The following is a 20,429-nucleotide window of genomic DNA, read 5'->3' as shown; positions in this document are numbered from 1 at the left end:
TAACGTTGCTGTTTCGTTTGTCCTAGTCATTAGAGTCTACAGAAGCAGATGAGCTTGGAACGGTAACGTCTTCCACTTTACAATGGAAGACGTGAAATTCCCTAATATCGAAATCCGTCTCAGTCATTTTGGTCAACTTCATTAACGACTTATACTATTGACACTACAATGGGTAATAAATACACCCCACGTTTAACGATTCGGCCTATTGTATACCGGACGGCGACATTTCCGGAATAGAGGGTGTGCCGCAAATACACCCCACATATAACGGTCCAGCCTATTGTAAACCGGAAGACGACCCTCCGGGGATAGAGCGCCTGTCGCAAATAAGCCGCACGTTTAACGGTGCGGCCTATTGTATAAGGGATGACGACCCATCGGTGATAGAGGACGTGCCGCAATAACGCCCCACGTTTAAATGTTCTGCCTATTGTATAACGGATGACGAAACTTCGAAAATCGAGTACGTGACGCAAATATGCCCCACGTTTAACTATTTTACCTATTGTCTACGGGATGACGACACATCGGCGATAGAGGAGGTGCCGCAAATACGCCGCACGTTTAACAGTGCGGCTTATTGTATAAGGGATGACGACACTTCGGGGATCGAAGACGTGACGCAAATACGCCCCACGTTTGTATATAGAGGGATAGAGGGCTTGCCCCAAATACGCCCCAGGTTTAACGTTATTAATTATATTTCCTATAATCCTAAACGCGATGACCATATTTAACTTCGACAAGAGGCTGCTATTGCCCTTAGGAAAAATAAATTAATTAGCATATAGCCATAAACGTAATAAAAATTAATACACATATTTTCGAAGTCACTCTTGGAATACTTTACCTTATTTTTAAATAACAATCTCGGGCTGTACCATATTTTACAAAACTTATTCCATATTATTAGTAAAATGATTATTTTAACGATACTTACAGATATAGTTACGATATAACAGATTATAATGACATAATATAATTCAATACAATTAATAACTACAATATATATTTCTCAAAATTCTGTTGTTATAAAATGTCAGCTACTGTTTAACATTTATTTTTTTTAAATTTATATTAAATTGTGGTTCTGAAAAGAACCGATTTTGCAGGTAAGTAGTATATTTTGAAATGTAGACCATTTGTCTATGGCTCTGGTGCTTGTTAAAGCTCTGAGCTGGTCTTTCTGTTCTGGTTCTGGTGCTGATCCATCCGTGGTTTTTCAGTCCTATTTCTTCGTTTGCAGTGGCTTCTCTCGCGAGTCTGTCTGCGGTTATCATTTCCTCCGTTGTCATTCTCCGGCACCATTTTAGCGATATTTCACTACCGCTTTTCTGCAAATCTAGCAAGGTTGCTTTGATTTGAATTATGTCCTTATTTCGTGTGTTTGTGTGCTCGGCCCACCATATGGACATTCTACTGTCCGTTCGAATGGTGATTGGTCCCGGTAGACTTCTGTCCCGTACCAGTTCTATGGCTTTCTGTACTGCCACGAATTCTGCCGCTCTGGAGCTCGATTCGTCTTTTATCCTTCGACTTATCTCCTCTTGGGCGTTTGTTCCTGTCCGAATCACTATTCCTATGCCTGCTTTTCCTTCCTTGGCACTAGCGTCTGTCCATATCTTGGTGTTTTCGACGCTATTTGTCCGATTTTCCCACGGTTCCTCCCATGGCCATGGCAATTTCCTTGGTTCTAATCCTTTTGGCCCATTGGGGTATCCGTATTTTTCAGCAGCTCACCCCTGGATCTCGGCTTCCAGGTATAGGGTTGGTGTTCCAGCTATTACCTGCAGAGCATCATCCTATGTGGTTCGATATGCGCCTGTGATTGCTTACAGTGCCGTTCTTTGTGCTGCTGCTAGCGCTGTCCTAGCCCTTCCCACCGAGGCCCTGTATCCCCATATTTCTGCGCCGTATAATACTGCGGGATTTATAACCCTGTCGTATATTTGACGCATGACCTCTGGTGCCCTAGGGTTGCTTCTTCTGCGCAGTGTTCCCCAGAGTCGGCACATCACTGTTTTCTGTTTTTTTCCTCAACAGCTGTATGTGTTGTATATACTGCTGTTTCCTGTCAGTTGTCACACCCAGATACTTTACTGTATCTTTGACATGGATGATGTCTTTGCCAAGTTTGACCGTCGGTGGTCTGCTGTTTTTCTTGCTCCAGAAACAGCAAGCCTCAGTTTTTTCCTTGTTCCATTCTGCTCCTGCTCCGTAGGTGCATTTCTTGGCAATTTTACCAACAGTTGTTCCAGGCAAGGTCCAGCCTGTTTCTGATGTATTTATTGCTGAGAGCAATCACCTGGTCGTCCGCGAATGCCTGAATTCTCATTCCGCAGTCCCCTATTTCCGATTCAGAGACTTTGCGGAACCAGCTGTTCATGCCCAGCAGCCATAGCGTTGGTCCTAAGCTCGACACTTGCGGACATCCCTTGTCAATTTCCATTGCCACCTGGTTGCTGATGATATTGTTTCCCGTCAAGAAGCTGGCTATTGATCTTGCCATTTTCTTATTTATTCTGCTTCTTCGCAGTTCTTCCAATATTTCTACCTGGGCTGCTCTGTGGAAAGCGCTTCGGAGGTCCAGCGTCACAATTAGAACGTGTTTCCCTTGTTCTTTTTCGGGTGTTGATCCATTTCAGTAGATCACTCACGGCTTGTACGGTTGACCTGTTTTTTCTGAAGCCGTACTGCCTTGAGTCGTGTAGCTCCATTTTCTCCGCCATTGCCTGTAGTCTCTGATTAAGTACTTTGTCTAGTACTTTTCCTAGCGTTGGTAGAAAGCTGATGGGTCATTCGCCTCCGTCGCTTTTCTTTAACCAGCACAGTTTGGCCGTTTTCCATATCTTAGGAAAGTATCCCGCGTTGTAACAGTTCCTGTACAGCGTCAGGAACTCGTGTTTTCTCGAGATCCAGACATTCTTCAGGAGCTCGTTTGGTATGCGGTTTTCCCCTTCTGCCTTTCGTATTCTCATGTTCTCTATGACCGATTCGATTTCTCCTTCGGTTAATTCTTCCTCGCCAGTCTCCGTACCCGGCCATTCCTCGCTCATGACTTCGCGAGTTCGCTCTGTTTCCTCCAGGTCCATTGCTGGGTGGTATTTCTCCACTCTTTGTTTTTCGGCTGCTTCTCTTGCCTACAATGTTGCGTCTTTAGGCGTTGCTACCACTTCGCCTCTTCTTATGCCCATTCTTCTGATGGCTTCCCAAATACCGTCCCACGAGTTTGTTTCTATCAGGTTGTTAATCGCCTGACTGTCGTGCTCGGTTTTCTTTTCTCGTATTATTTTCCGAAACTCCCTCTTCCGTTCGTTGTACTCATTCACTATTTGTTGATTGTCCGTGCTTCTTCTTATTCTCCTCTTCAGTGCAGTTACTGCTCGTTTATGTTCCGCACACTGCCCGTCCCACCATTGCATTGCCAATTTTTACCATGATGGTTTTTCATTTTACCAGTCTTCCTGCTGCCTATATGGCTTTTTGAAGACTGGCCGCCTGCTCCTCAATCACTTCGTGTGTTACTGCTTTGCCGATATTGGTCTCTATTTCTTCCAGTTTCACCCTGACCAGATCCCAATCGGTGCTGGCGAAATCCCATCTTGCCCTTTTTCTTGGGTTGGTGTTCCCATTTCCGCTCGCCACTCGATATTCGATATATCTGTGTTCGCTTAGTGTTTCCTCGTCACCTTTGATTTTCCATTATTCCGCGTGTATTCTCCTACTCCACGTGAGGTCCATGTGCCCTGTGCCCCTATTACAATCGAAGCTGGGCACCGCGTAGTCTCCTTCTGCGAGCTCTAGGCCGTGGCTGATTGCCCAGTCTAGAAGTTCTTCACCTCTTGGAGGGCTTCTAGAGCTTCCCCACAACGTGTGTTTTGCGTTGAAGTCCCCGGCGACTATCCATTTGCCTCGGTATCTGTTTATTCCGGCGGTGAGTTCGTCATAACTTTTCAGTGCCCTCTCGCCTGGTTCCTCGTAGACGTTTGTGATCAAGACGTCCTCTATTGCGATTGTTGTCACCTTTTTTGTTGACAACTCCTCTATCAGTAGGGACTGGATTTCTTCTCTGGTCCAGATTTGGGTTTTGCTTCCCGTCATCTTTCTCATGAGTTTCCCATGCCTGTGTCCTCGGCGTTGTTTCCTGGATTAGTACTACCTCCAATCCATCTCTATTAGTATATTGAAATACACATAGGTATGTGAATTAATTTACTTAGAACTGGTATATTTGGTGACTGCTTTGGTACCTTCGCTAACGGCATGCTTAGAAAATTCATCGGGTAACAATAACCTAACGGCGGTTTGGAATTCTCTGCTCGTGACCTGGTCGATCTTTTATTATAATGGCGAGGCGTGACACTTCGGCGGCTATCCTTTCGAATATATAGTCTACGAAAGAATTTATGATCGACATGGCCTTGGTGGAGATACCCATATCGGGAAGAACCTGCTTTAAAACTTTGTATATCTAAATCGCATAGCTTTCCTTCCTCACACGCTTCTTTTTCTTATCGCTCTTAGAGATATTTTTCTGGGCTTTTCCAGCTTTCTTGGCCTTACCTTACCGCTTGTCTTCGGTGGCATTTCGAAATAAAAATCCCGACGTCTCACGTAACTCAAAGAGTACTTAACTAAAAAAATGCCTTTAATTCTAGAACTTATAATAATCGAAGGAACACTTCTAAGCCCCGCCCAGAGCCCAAGTTAGAGTCTGATTGGTCGCGTATGATATATCGAGTTTGGCTGGCTAACAAAATTCCAGGCCGATCTGTAAGAAATTTCCAGTATCGATTTTGATTTAAAGGTGAGCAGTACCTAACAACGATCGAGATTAACATATCCGGACGTGGTAAAGGTGGAAAAGTGAAGGGAAGGGCCATGGAATCGTTCCAATCGCGCAGGATAACAATTTTCTGTCGGTCGTATTCAGCGACTTCTAAGGAAAGGAAATTTCCCCGAACGCGAAGGGGCTGGTGCTCCCGTCTACTTAGCTGCCGTAATGGAATATTTGGCGGCCGAAGTTCTCGAGTTGGCAGGAAACGCCGCTAGAGACAACAAGAAAACAAGGATTATCCCAAGGCATTTATAATTGGCCATCAGAAATGACGAAGAACTGAACAAATTCCTCTCCGGTGTTACCATAGCCCAGGGCGGGGTTCTACCAAACATCCAGGCCGTATTGTTACCGAAAAAGCAGATAGTAAAACCAAATAAGTTACATGAGCCTTAGGGCTTTTGTGTCATACAAAATCCTTTTAAATATCGGTCATTTTCAGGACCACCAAGATAATAAAACAAAAAAAGAAATTTAATATTAAAACTTGCTTTTACTAATTATTTTAAGTATTTTAAAGATTGTTTTATGGGTGTGAAAGATTTTTCTAGCGGTTCTCCTTTAGTAAAATCAACCGTATTATGACATCGCGCCTTGTATATAATATATGTAATTAAAGATGAATTAGTGGGTCGGTCGATTAAGTATAGAGTTTTGGAATCCAAACCCTCAAATAATTAGGGCCAAACGGCCATCATCGATATCTTTTCTGTTGATCTCTCGATATAGCCCGTTTTATATTGGCCACGTTTACGATACGGAATTACAGCATTAATGCTGTGAATTGTACTTAAATTATTATTATAGATAAAACTATGATGATTGTAATGATTATAAGGTTATACTTAAATCCTAATAGAGCTTCAATTTTTTAAATATTGACAAATTTGAGGTTCTGAAAAGAACCGTTGTTTAATTTTTGTAAAATTAATTTTGAGTGTCACGTTTCACGTTAGTTCGCGAATAAACTATGCGGCTTAACCTCCAAACCCGTATAATGTACGCCCTTGGCGTTTCAAGGTGTATACTACAACCATTGCGGTAACGGTTTTCCTTTTGGCGTGTTCGGTATATGTAACGGTATCTCTGATGACGTCTTCCAAAGACACTTTTATAACACCCCTGGTCTCTTCGTAAATCAGGCCAGATATACGTTTTACGCCGCCTCGTCTAGCCAATCTTCTGATGGCGGGCTTCGTAATACCTCGGATATTATAAAGAAGCACTTTACGATGCCGCTTGGCTCCTCCTTTTCCCAAACTTTTACCACCTTTACCTCCGCCGGTCATATTTTATCGAACCTAACACAAAAAAAAATTAAATGATCTCGAATAAGTAGCGCGCCCACAACACGAGTGCTACGGACAACTGTTGTCGATTTCTTTGAATCAGCCCGATTTTGTAGACTTGGGATTGAGTTCCGCCCACTAGCACAAAACGGACCAATCAGACTAGATAACACGTTATAAAAAGGACTCTCTGATTTTATGACCAAATCAGTTCGAAAGAGGTCGCCGTCGTTTGCGTTTGATACTTATTCTCATTATCTCTAATTTAAAAATATGGCTCGTACCAAGCAAACTGCGCGAAGATCAACAGGAGGTAAAGCTATCCAGCTATCGGTGGCGTTAAAAAACCACATCGCTATCGACCCGTGACGGTCGCTTTGCGGGAGATTCGTCGTTATTAAAAGAGCACCGAATTATTGATTAGGAAATTACCTTTCCAACGATTGGTTCCTGAAATCGCTCAAGACTTCAAGACCTATTTACGTTTTCAAAATTCGGCGGTGATGGCTTTACAAGAGGCCAGCGAAACTTATTTAGTCAGTCTTTTTGAAGGTACTAATTAATCTGCGATACATGCAAAGCGAGTAACCATCATGTCCAAGGATATTCAGCTAGCCAGACGTATAGAGGCGAACGTGCCTAAACTTTATTTTCTATCATTTATAATACACTAATTATATTCGTATTTTGCAACAGAAAAAAAACGGTTCTTTTCAGACCACCTAAATTTAATTAAAGAAAAAGAAGATATTTCAATTTATATTCTTTTATCCATATTTAAATAAACACTTCACTAAAAGTGTTACAGATTTTTATCTCAGAATTATATTCGACTACATGTTAGTAATTAATAACAGTCGGTGTGGTTATACGCATTGTTTTTAAAAACTAAAGAAAAAATAATGTAATGACTAATAACCAAAGAATAACAATATACTGCTGATAACAAAATTTGTATTTCAATATTGGATACTACATAATACTGGAATTTTTTAAAGATTATTTCTTTTTTTATTTATCTAAATTGGGGCCCTGAAAAGAACCGTTTTCTCCTTTATGATATTCAAGGCTTATGGTTTACTTAGAACTGGTATATTTAGTGACGGCTTTGGTACCTTCACTAACGGCGTGCTTAGCCAATTCACCGGGCAGCAATAATCGGACGGCAGTTTGGATTCCCTGCTTGTGATTGTAGATCTTTTATTGTAAGGAGCGAGACGGGACGCTTCGGCGGCTATCCTTTCGAATATATCGTTCATAATAATCGAAATAATTCATGATCGACATGGCCTTGTTGGAGATACCCGTATCGGGATGAACTTGCTTTAAAATTTTGTAAATGTAGATCGCGGAGCTTTCCTTCCTCTTGCGTTTCTTTTTCTTATCACTTTTGGAGATATTTTTCTGAGCCTTACCGGCCTTTTTGGTCGCTTTACCTCTTGTTTTTGGAGGCATTTGGAAATAAATATTACCATAATAAATGATCCATGAAAAGTAATAGACTAAAATAAATTTCAGGAAACCCTAGAATTTATAATCTCCTTAAATACACTCCTAAGCCCCGCCTATTATCTGATTAGCCTCTCATTGGTCACGTACGAGATCATACGTTCGGCTTACGAATAAAATTCGTTGCTAGTATGTTGGCGGTTTTAATACCGATTTTAATACTAAGGGGAGCGAATTCTAGGAGCAATCGATAGTGAAATGTCCTGACGTGGTAAAGGCGGAAAAGTGAAGGGAAAGGCGAAGCCTCGTTCTAACCGAGCGGGATTAGTATTCCCTGTCGATCGTATTCACAGACTTTTAAGGAAAGGAAATTTTGCCGAACGCGCAGCGGCCGGTGCTCTCGTCTACTTAGCTGCCGTAATGGAATATCTGGCAGCCGAGGTTCTCGAATTAGCAGGTAACCCCGCTAGAGATAACAAGAAAACCAGGATTATCCCTAGACATTTGCAAATGGCCATCAGAAACGACGAAGAACTGAACAAACTCCTATCCGGTGTTAGTATAGCCCAGGGCGGTGTTCTGCCAAATATCCAAGCTGTATTGTTACCTAAAAAGACAGATAGCAAAACTAAATAAAACGAATGTAACCTATTTTATCATCAAATATCGGTCCTTTTCAAGACCACCAAAAGAGTTGAAAAAGAGAATATTATTCTTATTTACCTTTTATTTAAAATAGAGGCTACACTTAATCGAACACTTCTGTCGGAATCAGGAGAGAAGGAATGTTACACTTTTATTTTTCGTTTTAGGGTTTGGCAGGGATCCATGTGAAAATATCGGCCCTTTGGTAAAAGGTCTTGTTCTTCGAAATCACAGGATCGGAGCAAAATATATATAAAATATATGGGAGTAATTAGCAGGAAGAAACGCTTTCCTAAATAACTGTTCCCTTTAATGTACGTCGAGATTTCGGTGCTGATCCCCTTCCTGGGTACCAGGTGTTTAGGCCTGATACCCGTTCTATCTCGTTATTCCGCTCTTCGCCGACAGAGTCAGTGCATAACATAAATCGTAAAAAAGTAGGAAGAGCCGTTGCATAGCAATTTAAGTAGGGACAGTGGGAATCTCGTTCGGGCATACGCTGCGGTTTTTAAGGCAGTCGTAGTTAGACCCGCGGCTAACTTAGTTAGAAGGCAAGGGCACTTGCATACCAATTTAAATAGGGATAGAGATGAAGGTGGCCTATAAATGTGCCCTTTCACCTTTCGTTTTCAGGCGGCCTAGTGACAATTTAAGGATAAAACTGCGTAATATCCTTGCGATAACACTACCGCAGGAATTTAGCATGCACGACATATTTGTATTTCCTCTAGAGTAGATTAGTGACTAGTGTCACTAATGCTAAAACCATGATGTAATATGTCGTGCCTCCCCTGCTTACATATTACTGTGCTATTGCGCCAACTCATCATTTGGTGACAAATTGTCAGGATTGCACACAAGACCGTTAGACACAGGTACACTTGAATTTTGTTGATCGCTCAGCAGTTCTGTCTGGAGTCTGTTGGTGAAAGGCACAAATGAGTGCTGATATGTATACTGATGCTGAATTGGTGCGGTCGCCAAAATGCCGATATTGGCGATTTGAAGCTTCTTCCGCTTCCTGCGCCTGTTCTGAAACAAGACGTTGATACGCAGTACAGACACATTTAAACGTCGTCCTAAATTTGCCTTTTTAGTATTCCCTATTTAGAGATCATTTTGAACACTTCTAAATATTGTAGTTGGTGCTTGGTAAAATGTATCCCTCTCTTTCGTTTGTCCTGGCCATGAGAATCGACAGAATCAGATGAGCTTAGAACGGCAAACTTCAATAACGACTTCTACTATCGACATTACAATGGGTACTAATTGTAAACCTTTAGAACACAGGTCTATATATGTTATAAGGGCTACAAAGCAGGTGTATTCGTACCGCACTTTAGCTCCGCCTCTTTATATCAATAATAATGTTTTAATTTGATTTGATTTTAATGTATTAATTAAATTTGCTTTAGTAACAACTTGTGTTAATTATGTTTTATTCTACTGTGTAGGAATATATTCGACCAAAATAATAATTGTAGCTGGTGCTTCGAAAAATGTAACGTTGCTGTTTCGTTTGTCCTAGTCATTAGAGTCTACAGAAGCAGATGAGCTTGGAACGGCAACGTCTTCCACTTTACAATGGAAGACGAGAAATTCCCTAATATCGAAATCCGTCTCAGTCATTTTGGTAAACTTCATTAACGACTTGACACTACAATGGGTAATAAATACACCCCACGTTTAACGATTCGGCCTATTGTATACCGGACGGCGACATTTCCGGAATAGAGGGTGTGCCGCAAATACACCCCACATATAACGGTCCAGCCTATTGTAAACCGGAAGACGACCCTCCGGGGATAGAGCGCCTGTCGCAAATACGCCGCACGTTTAACGGTGCGGCCTATTGTATAAGGGATGACGACCCATCGGTGATAGAGGACGTGCCGCAATAACGCCCCACGTTTAAATGTTCTGCCTATTGCATAACGGATGACGAAACTTCGAAAATCGAGTACGTGACGCAAATATGCCCCACGTTTAACTATTTTACCTATTGTCTACGGGATGACGACACATCGACGATAGAGAAGGTGCCGCAAATACGCCGCACGTTTAACAGTGCGGCTTATTGTATAAGGGATGACGACACTTCAGGGATCGAAGACTTGACGCAAATACGCCCCACGTTTAACCCTTTTGCCTATTGTATATAGAGGGATAGAGGGCTTGCCCCAAATACCCCCAGGTTTAACGTTATTAATTATATTTCCTATAATCCTAAACGCGATGACCATATTTAACTTCGACAAGAGGCTGCTATTGCCCTTAGGAAAAATAAATTAATTAGCATATAGCCATAAACGTAATAAAAATTAATACACATATTTTCGAAGTCACTCTTGGAATACTTTACCTTATTTTTAAATAACAATCTCGGGCTGTACCATATTTTACAAAACTTATTCCATATTATTAGTAAAATGATTATTTTAACGATACTTACAGATATAGTTACGATATAACAGATTATAATGACATAATATAATTCAATACAATTAATAAATACAATATATATTTCTCAAAATTCTGTTGTTATAAAATGTCAGCTACTGTTTAACATTCAATTTTTTTAAATTTATATTAAATTGTGGTTCTGAAAAGAACCGATTTTGCAGGTAAGTAGTATATTTTGAAATGTAGACCATTTGTCTATGGCTCTGGTGCTTGTTAAAGCTCTGAGCTGGTCTTTCTGTTCTGGTTCTGGTGCTGATCCATCCGTGGTTTTTCAGTCCTATTTCTTCGTTTGCAGTGGCTTCTCTCGCGAGTCTGTCTGCGGTTATCATTTCCTCCGTTGTCATTCTCCGGCACCATTTTAGCGATATTTCACTACCGCTTTTCTGCAAATCTAGCAAGGTTGCTTTGATTTGAATTATGTCCTTATTTCGTGTGTTTGTGTGCTCGGCCCACCATATGGACATTCTACTGTCCGTTCGAATGGTGATTGGTCCCGGTAGACTTCTGTCCCGTACCAGTTCTATGGCTTTCTGTACTGCCACGAATTCTGCCGCTCTGGAGCTCGATTCGTCTTTTATCCTTCGACTTATCTCCTCTTGGGCGTTTGTTCCTGTCCGAATCACTATTCCTATGCCTGCTTTTCCTTCCTTGGCACTAGCGTCTGTCCATATCTTGGTGTTTTCGACGCTATTTGTCCGATTTTCCCACGGTTCCTCCCATGGCCATGGCAATTTCCTTGGTTCTAATCCTTTTGGCCCATTGGGGTATCCGTATTTTTCAGCAGCTCACCCCTGGATCTCGGCTTCCAGGTATAGGGTTGGTGTTCCAGCTATTACCTGCAGAGCATCATCCTATGTGGTTCGATATGCGCCTGTGATTGCTTACAGTGCCGTTCTTTGTGCTGCTGCTAGCGCTGTCCTAGCCCTTCCCACCGAGGCCCTGTATCCCCATATTTCTGCGCCGTATAATACTGCGGGATTTATAACCCTGTCGTATATTTGACGCATGACCTCTGGTGCCCTAGGGTTACTTCTTCTGCGCAGTGTTCCCCAGAGCCGGCACATCACTGTTTTCTGTTTTTTTCCTCAACAGCTGTATGTGTTGAATATACTGCTGTTTCCTGTCAGTTGTCACACCCAGATACTTTATTGTATCTTTGACATGGATGATGTCTTCGCCAAGTTTGACCGTCGGTGGTCTGCTGTTTTTCTTGCTCCAGAAACAGCAAGCCTCAGTCTTTTCCTTGTTCTATTCTGCTCCTGCCCCGTAGGCCCATTTCTTGGCAATTTTCCCAACAGTTGTTCCAGGCAAGGTCCAGCCTGTTTCTGATGTATTTATTGCTGAGAGCAATCACCTGGTCGTCCGCGAATGCCTGAATTCTCATTCCGCAGTCCCCTACTTCTGATTCAGAGACTTTGCGGAACCAGCTGTTCATGCCCAGCAGCCATAGCGTTGGCTCTAAGCTTGACACTTGCGGACATCCCTTGTCAATTTCCATTGCCACCTGGTTGCTGATGATATTCCTTCCCGTCAAGAAGCTGGCTATTGATCTTGCCATTTTCTTATTTATTCTGCTTCTTCGCAGTTCTTCCAATATTTCTACCTGGGTTGCTCTGTGGAAAGCGTTTCGGAGGTCCAGCGTCACCATTAGAACGTGTTTCCCTTGTTCTTTTTCGGGTGTTAATCCATTTCAGTAGATCACTCACGGCTTGTACGGTTGACCTATTTTTTCTGAAGCCGTACTGCCTTGAGTCGTGTAGCTCCATTTTCTCCGCCATTGCCTGTAGTCTCTGATTAAGTACTTTGTCTAGTACTTTTCCTAGCGTTGGTAGAAAGCTAATGGGTCGTTCGCCTCCGTCGCTTTTCTTTAACCAGCACAGTTTGGCCATTTTCCATATCTTAGGAAAGTATCCCGCGTTGTAACAGTTCCTGTACAGCGTCAGGAACTCGTGTTTTCTCGAGATCCAGACATTCTTCAGGAGCTCGTTTGGTATGCGGTTTTCCCCTTCTGCCTTTCGTATTCTCATGTTCTCTATGACCGATTCGATTCCTCCTTCGGTTATTTCTTCCTCGCCAGTCTCCGTATCCGGCCATTCCTCGCTCATGACTTCGCGAGTTCGCTCTGTTTCCTCCAGGTCCATTGCTGGGTGGTATTTCTCCACTCTTTGTTTTTCGGCTGCTTCTCTTGCCTACAGTGTTGCGTCTTTAGGCGTTGCTACCACTTCGCCTCTTCTTATGCCCATTCTTCTGATGGCTTCCCAAATACCGTCCCACGAGTTTGTTTCTATCAGGTTGTTAATCGCCTGACTGTCGTGCTCGGTTTTCTTTTCTCGTATTATTTTCCGAAACTCTCTCTTCCGTTCGTTGTACTCATTAACTATTTGTTGATTGTCCGTGCTTCTTCTTATTCTCCTCTTCAGTGCAGTTACTGCTCGTTTATGTTCCGTACACTGCCCGTCCCACAATTCATTGCCAATTTTTACCATGATGGTTTTTCGTTTTACCAGTCTTCCTGCTGCCTGTATGGCTTTTTGAAGACTGGCCGCCTGCTCCTCAATCACTTCGTGTGTTACTGCTTGTCCGATATTGGTCTCTATTTCTTCCAGTTTCACCCTGACCAGATCCCAATCGGTGCTGGCGAAATCCCATCTTGCCCTTTTTCTTGGGTTGGTTTTCCCATTTCCGCTCGCCACTCGATATATCTGTGTTCGCTTAGTGTTTCCTCGCCACCTTTGATTTTCCATTCTTCCACGTTTATTCCCCTACTCCACGTGAGGTCCATGTGCCCTGTGTCCCTATTACAATCGAAGCTGGGCACCGCGTAGTCTCCTTCTGCGAGCCCTAGGCCGTGGCTGATTGCCCAGTCTAGAAGTTCTTCACCTCTTGGTGAACTTCTGGAGCTTCCCCACAACGTGTGTTTTGCGTTGAAGTCCCCGGCGACTATCCATTTGCCTCGGTATCTGTTTATTCCGGCGGTGAGTTCGTCTAAACTTTTCAGTGCCATCTCGCCTGGTTCCTCGTAGACGTTTGTGATCAAGACGTCCTCTATTGCGATTGTTGTCACATTTTTTGTTGACAACTCCTCTATCAGTAAGGACTGGATTTCTTCTCTGGTCCAGATTTGGGTTTTGCTTCCCGTCATCTTTCTCATGAGTTTCCAACCTTCCCATGCCTGTGTCCTCGGCGTTGGTTCCTGGATTAGTACTACCTCCAATCCATCTCTAGTTGTATATTGAAATACACATAGGTATGTGAATTAATTTACTTAGAACTGGTATATTTGGTGACTGCTTTGGTACCTTCGCTAACGGCATGCTTAGCCAATTCACCGGGTAGCAATAAACTAACGGCGGTTTGGATTTCTCTGCTCGTGATGGTCGATTTTTTATTGTAATGGGCGAGGCGCGACGTTTCGGCGGCTATCCTTTTGAATATATCGTGCACGAAAGAATTCATAATCGACATGGCCTTGCTGGAAATAGCCGTATCGGGATGAACCTGCTTTAAAACTTTGTATATGTAAATCGCATAGCTTTCCTTCCTCATGCGCTTCTTTTTCTTGTCGGTCTTAGAGATATTTTTCTGGACTTTTCCGGCTTTCTTTGGTGGCATTTCGAAATAAAAATCAGGACGTCCCACGTACCTCAAAGAATACTTAACTAAAAAAAATGCCTTTTATTCTAGAAATTATAACATTTCAAGGAACACTCCTAAGCCCCGCCCACATCCCGAGTTAGAGTCTGGTTGGTCGCGTATAATATATCGAGTTTCGCTCGCGAACAAAATTTGAGGCTGATCTGTAAAAAATTTCCAGTATCGATTTTGATTTAAAGGTGAGCAGTACCTAACAACGATCGAGATTAACATATCCGGACGTGGTAAAGTGAAGGGAAGGGCCATGGAATCGTTCCAATCGCGCAGGATTACAATTTTCTGTCGGTCGAATTCACCGACTTCTAAGGAAAGGAAATTACCCCGAACGCGAAGGGGCTGGTGCTCCCGTCTACTTAGCTGCCGTAATGGAATATTTGGCGGCCGAAGTACTCGAGTTGGCAGGAAACGCCGCTAGAGACAACAAGAAAACAAGAATTATCCCTAGGCATTTACAATTGGCCATCAGAAATGACGAAGAACTGAACAAACTCCTCTCCGGTGTTACCATAGCCCAGGGCGGCGTTCTACCAAACATCCAGGCCGTATTGTTACCGAAAAAAGCAGATAGTAAAACCAAATAAGTTACATGAGCCTTAGGGCTTTTGTGTCGTACAAAATCCTTTTAACTATCGGTCATTTTCAGGACCACCAAGATAATAAAACAAAAAAAGAAATTTAATATTAAAACTCATATTATAACTTGCTTTTACTAATTATTTAAAATACCCTAATAAACAGTTTAAGGGGTCGGTCGATTAAGTAAGTATAGAGTTTTGGTATCCAAACCCTCAAATAATTAGGGCCAAACGGCCATCATCGATATCTCTTCTGTTGATCTCTCGATATTACCCGTTTTATATTGGCCACGTTTACGATACGGAATTACAGCATTAATGCTGTGAATTGTACTTAAATTATTATTATAAATAAAACTATGATGATTGTAATGATTATAAGGTTATACTTAAATCCTAATAGAGCGTCAATTTTTTAAATATTGACAAATTTGAGGTTCTGAAAAGAACCGTTGTTTAATTTTTGTAAAATTAATTTTGAGTGTCACGTTTCACGTTAGTTCGCGAATAAACTATGCGGCTTAACCTCCAAACCCGTATAATGTACGTCCTTGGCGTTTCAAGGTGTATACTACAACCATTGCGGTAACGGTTTTCCTTTTGGCGTGTTCGGTATATGTAACGGTATCTCTGATGACGTCTTCCAAAGACACTTTTATAACACCCCTGGTCTCTTCGTAAATCAGACCAGATATACGTTTTACGCCGCCTCGTCTAGCCAATCTTCTGATGGCGGGCTTCGTAATACCTTGGATATTATAACGAAGCACTTTACGATGCCGCTTGGCTCCTCCTTTTCCCAAACTTTTACCACCTTTACCTCCGCCGGTCATATTTTATCGAACCTAACACAAAAAAAATTAAATGATCTCGAATAAGTAGCGCGCCCACAACACGAGTGCTGCGGACAACTGTTGTCGATTTCTTTCAATCAGCCCGATTTTGTAGACTTGGGATTGAGTTCCGCCCACTAGCACAAAACGGACCAATCAGATTAGATAACACGTTATAAAAAGGACTCTCTGATTTTATGACCAAATCAGTTCGAAAGAGGTCGCCGTCGTTTGCGTTTGATACTTATTCTCATTATCTCTAATTTAAAAATATGGCTCGTACCAAGCAAACTGCGCGAAGATCAACAGGAGGTAAAGCTCCTAGGAAACAAGCGCCAGGAAGCCAGGAAAAGCGCTCCAGCTATCGGTGGCGTTAAAAAACCACATCGCTACCGACGCGTGACGGTCGCTTTGCGGGAGATTCGTCGTTATTAAAAGAGCACCGAATTATTGATTAGGAAATTACCTTTCCAACGATTGGTTCCCGAAATCGCTCAAGACTTCAAGACCTATTTACGTTTTCAAAATTCGGCGGTGATGGCTTTACAAGAGGCCAGCGAAGCTTATTTAGTCAGTCTTTTTGAAGGTACTAATTAATCTGCGATACATGCAAAGCGAGTAACCATCATGTCCAAGGATATTCAGCTAGCCAGACGTATAGAGGCGAACGTGCCTAAACTTTATTTTCTATCATTTATAATACACTAATTATATTCGTATTTTGCAACAGAAAAAAAACGGTTCTTTTCAGACCACCTAAATTTAATTAAAGAAAAAGAAGATATTTCAATTAATATTCTTTTATCCATATTTAAATAAACACTTCACTAAAAGTGTTACAGATTTTTATCTCAGAATTAATGTAATGTAATGACTAATAACCAAAGAATAACAATATACTGCTGATAACAAAATTTGTATTTCAATATTAGATACTACAATATACTGGAATTTTTTAAAGATTATTTCTTTTTTTATTTATCTAAATTGGGGCCCTGAAAAGAACCGTTTTCTCCTTTATGATATTCAAGGCTTATGGTTTACTTAGAACTGGTATATTTAGTGACGGCTTTGGTACCTTCACTAACGGCGTGCTTAGCCAATTCACCGGGCAGCAATAATCGGACGGCAGTTTGGATTTCCCTGCTTGTGATTGTAGATCTTTTATTGTAAGGAGCGAGACGGGACTCTTCGGCGGCTATCCTTTCGAATATATCGTTCATAATAATCGAAATAATTCATGATCGACATGGCCTTGTTGGAGATACCCGTATCGGGATGAACTTGCTTTAAAATTTTGTAAATGTAGATCGCGGAGCTTTCCTTCCTCTTGCGTTTCTTTTTCTTATCACTTTTGGAGATATTTTTCTGAGCCTTACCGGCCTTTTTGGTCGCTTTACCTCTTGTTTTTGGAGGCATTTGGAAATAAATATTACCATAATAAATGATCCATGAAAAGTAATAGACTAAAATAAATTTCAGGAAACCCTAGAATTTATAATCTCCTTAAATACACTCCTAAGCCCCGCCTATTATCTGATTAGCCTCTCATTGGTCACGTACGAGATCATACGTTCGGCTTACGAATAAAATTCGTTGCTAGTATGTTGGCGGTTTTAATACCGATTTTAATACTAAGGGGAGCGAATTCTAGGAGCAATCGATAGTGAAATGTCCTGACGTGGTAAAGGCGGAAAAGTGAAGGGAAAGGCGAAGCCTCGTTCTAACCGAGCGGGATTAGTATTCCCTGTCGATCGTATTCACAGACTTTTAAGGAAAGGAAATTTTGCCGAACGCGCAGCGGCCGGTGCTCTCGTCTACTTAGCTGCCGTAATGGAATATCTGGCAGCCGAGGTTCTCGAATTAGCAGGTAACCCCGCTAGAGATAACAAGAAAACCAGGATTATCCCTAGACATTTGCAAATGGCCATCAGAAACGACGAAGAACTGAACAAACTCCTATCCGGTGTTAGTATAGCCCAGGGCGGTGTTCTGCCAAATATCCAAGCTGTATTGTTACCTAAAAAGACAGATAGCAAAACTAAATAAAACGAATGTAACCTATTTTATCATCAAATATCGGTCCTTTTCAAGACCACCAAAAGAGTTGAAAAAGAGAATATTATTCTTATTTACCTTTTATTTAAAATAGAGGCTACACTTAATCGAACACTTCTGTCGGAATCAGGAGAGAAGGAATGTTACACTTTTATTTTTCGTTTTAGGGTTTGGCAGGGATCCATGTGGAAATATCGGCCCTTTGGTAAAAGGTCTTGTTCTTCGAAATCACAGGATCGGAGCAAAATATATATAAAATATATGGGAGTAATTAGCAGGAAGAAACGCTTTCGTAAATAACTGTTCCCTTTAATGTACGTCGAGATTTCGGTGCTGATCCCCTTCCTGGGTACGAGGTGTTTAGGCCTGATACCCGTTCTATCTCGTTATTCCGCTCTTCGCCGACAGAGTCAGTGCATAACATAAATCGTAAAAAAGTAGGAAGAGCCGTTGCATAGCAATTTAAGTAGGGACAGTGGGAATCTCGTTCGGGCATACGCTGCGGTTTTTAAGGCAGTCGTAGTTAGACCCGCGGCTAACTTAGTTAGAAGGCAAGGGCACTTGCATACCAATTTAAATAGGGACAGAGATGAAGGTGGCCTATAAATGTGCCCTTTTACCTTTCGTTTTCAGGCGGCCTAGTGACAATTTAAGGATAAACCTGCATAATATCCTTGCGATAACACTACCGCAGGAATTTAGCATGCACGACATATTTGTATTTCCTCTAGAGTAGATTAGTGACTAGTGTCACTAATGCTAAAACCATGATGTAATATGTCGTGCCTCCCCTGCTTACATATTACTGTGCTATTGCGCCAACTCATCATTTGGTGACAAATTGTCAGGATTGCACACAAGATCGTTAGACACAGGTACACTTGAATTTTGTTGATCGCTCAGCAGTTCTGTCTGGAGTCTGTTGGTGAAAGGCACAAATAAGTGCTGATATGTATACTGATGCTGAATTGGTGGGGTCGCCAAAATGCCGATATTGGCGATTTGAAGCTTCTTCCGCTTCCTGCGCCTGTTCTGAAACAAGACCTTGATACGCAGTACAGACACATTTAAACGTCGTCCTAAATTTGCCTTTTTAGTATTCCCTATTTAGAGATCATTTTGAACTCTTCTAAATATTGTAGTTGGTGCTTGGTAAAATGTATCCCTCTCTTTCGTTTGTCCTGGCAATGAGAATCGACAGAATCAGATGAGCTTAGAACGGCAAACTTCACTAACGACTTCTACTATCGACACTACAATGGGTACTAAATGTAAACCTTTAGAATACAGGTCTATATATGTTATAAGGGCTACAAAGCAGGTGTATTCGTACCGCACTTTATATCTCGCTCCGCCTCTTTATATCAATAATAATGTTTTAATTTGATTTGATTTTAATGTATTAATTAAATTTGCTTTAGTAACAACTTGTGTTAATTATGTTTTATTCTACTGTGTAGGAATATATTCGACCAAAATAATAATTGTAGCTGGTGCTTCGAAAAATGTAACGTTGCTGTTTTGTTTGTCCTAGTCATTAGAGTCTACAGAAGCAGATGAGCTTGGAAGGGCAACGTCTTCCACTTTACAATGGAAGACGAGAAATTCCCTAATATCGAAATCCGTCTCAGTCATTTTGGTAAACTTCATTAACGACTTGACACTACAATGGGTAATAAATACACCCCACGTTTAACGATTCGGCCTATTGTATACCGGACGGCGACATTTCCGGAATAGAGGGTGTGCCGCAAATACACCCCACATATAACGGTCCAGCCTATTGTAAACCGGAAGACGACCCTCCGGGGATAGAGCGCCTGTCGCAAATACGCCGCACGTTTAACGGTGCGGCCTATTGTATAAGGGATGACGACCCATCGGTGATAGAGGACGTGCCGCAATAACGCCCCACGTTTAAATGTTCTGCCTATTGTATAACGGATGACGAAACTTCTAAAATCGAGTACGTGACGCAAATATGCCCCACGTTTAACTATTTTACCTATTGTCTACGGGATGACGACACTTCGGGGATCGAAGACTTGACGCAAATACGCCCCACGTTTAACCCTTTTGCCTATTGTATATAGAGGGATAGAGGGCTTGCCCCAAATACCCCCAGGTTTAACGTTATTAATTATATTTCCTATAATCCTAAACGCGATGACCATATTTAACTTCGACAAGAGACTGCTATTGCCCTTAGGAAAAATAAATTAATTAGCATATAGCCATAAACGTAATAAAAATTAATACACATATTTTCGAAGTCACTCTTGGAATACTTTACCTTATTTTTAAATAACAATCTCGGGCTGTACCATATTTTACAAAACTTATTCCATATTATTAGTAAAATGATTATTTTAACGATACTTACAGATATAGTTACGATATAACAGATTATAATGACATAATATAATTCAATACAATTAATAACTACAATATATATTTCTCAAAATTCTGTTGTTATAAAATGTCAGCTACTGTTTAACATTCAATTTTTTTAAATTTATATTAAATTGTGGTTCTGAAAAGAACCGATTTTGCAGGTAAGTAGTATATTTTGAAATGTAGACCATTTGTCTATGGCTCTGGTGCTTGTTAAAGCTCTGAGCTG

At 41.5% G+C, this 20,429-nt stretch overlaps 3 protein-coding genes and 6 pseudogenes across 3 annotated transcripts; 3 read left to right on the top strand and 6 right to left on the bottom strand.

The window, feature by feature from the left end:
• Nucleotides 1-4,215: 4,215 nt before the first annotated feature.
• LOC143205476 (histone H2B-like) lies at nt 4,216-4,590 on the bottom strand (annotated as a pseudogene).
• A 1,195-nt stretch (nt 4,591-5,785) lies between these two features.
• Nucleotides 5,786-6,196, bottom strand: LOC143205508 (histone H4-like). The gene has a single exon (XM_076418676.1). It carries the CDS (start codon nt 6,127-6,129, stop codon nt 5,818-5,820), a length of 312 nt encoding a protein of 103 aa, XP_076274791.1. The 5' UTR covers nt 6,130-6,196; the 3' UTR covers nt 5,786-5,817.
• Nucleotides 6,197-7,206: 1,010 nt separating this feature from the next.
• On the bottom strand, nt 7,207-7,584 carry LOC143205437 (histone H2B-like; annotated as a pseudogene).
• Nucleotides 7,585-7,836: 252 nt separating this feature from the next.
• LOC143205436 (histone H2A-like) lies at nt 7,837-8,214 on the top strand (annotated as a pseudogene).
• A 4,661-nt stretch (nt 8,215-12,875) lies between these two features.
• Nucleotides 12,876-13,828, bottom strand: LOC143205435 (uncharacterized). Its single transcript, XM_076418631.1, has 2 exons — nt 13,341-13,828; nt 12,876-13,299 (listed from the first exon to the last, which is right to left on the bottom strand). Exons 1-2 carry the CDS (start codon nt 13,826-13,828, stop codon nt 12,876-12,878), a joined length of 912 nt encoding a protein of 303 aa, XP_076274746.1.
• A 7-nt stretch (nt 13,829-13,835) lies between these two features.
• Nucleotides 13,836-14,921, top strand: LOC143205434 (histone H2A-like; annotated as a pseudogene).
• Nucleotides 14,922-15,404: 483 nt separating this feature from the next.
• Nucleotides 15,405-15,748, bottom strand: LOC143205507 (histone H4-like). Its single transcript, XM_076418675.1, has one exon. The coding sequence runs from the start codon at nt 15,746-15,748 to the stop codon at nt 15,437-15,439; it is 312 nt and encodes a 103-aa protein (XP_076274790.1). The 3' UTR covers nt 15,405-15,436.
• A 1,037-nt stretch (nt 15,749-16,785) lies between these two features.
• Nucleotides 16,786-17,167, bottom strand: LOC143205604 (histone H2B-like; annotated as a pseudogene).
• A 252-nt stretch (nt 17,168-17,419) lies between these two features.
• LOC143205433 (histone H2A-like) lies at nt 17,420-17,797 on the top strand (annotated as a pseudogene).
• The last annotated feature ends 2,632 nt before the right edge of the window (nt 17,798-20,429 follow it).

The sequence above is a fragment of the Rhynchophorus ferrugineus genome, unplaced genomic scaffold, assembly GCF_030347505.1.
Source record: "Rhynchophorus ferrugineus isolate W39M unplaced genomic scaffold, kcgeb_rfMv2 rfM12, whole genome shotgun sequence".
Classification (NCBI taxonomy): domain Eukaryota; kingdom Metazoa; phylum Arthropoda; class Insecta; order Coleoptera; family Curculionidae; genus Rhynchophorus; species Rhynchophorus ferrugineus.
The sequence above is the reverse complement of the archived record's forward strand: the minus strand, read 5'-3'. Positions and strand labels throughout refer to the sequence as shown.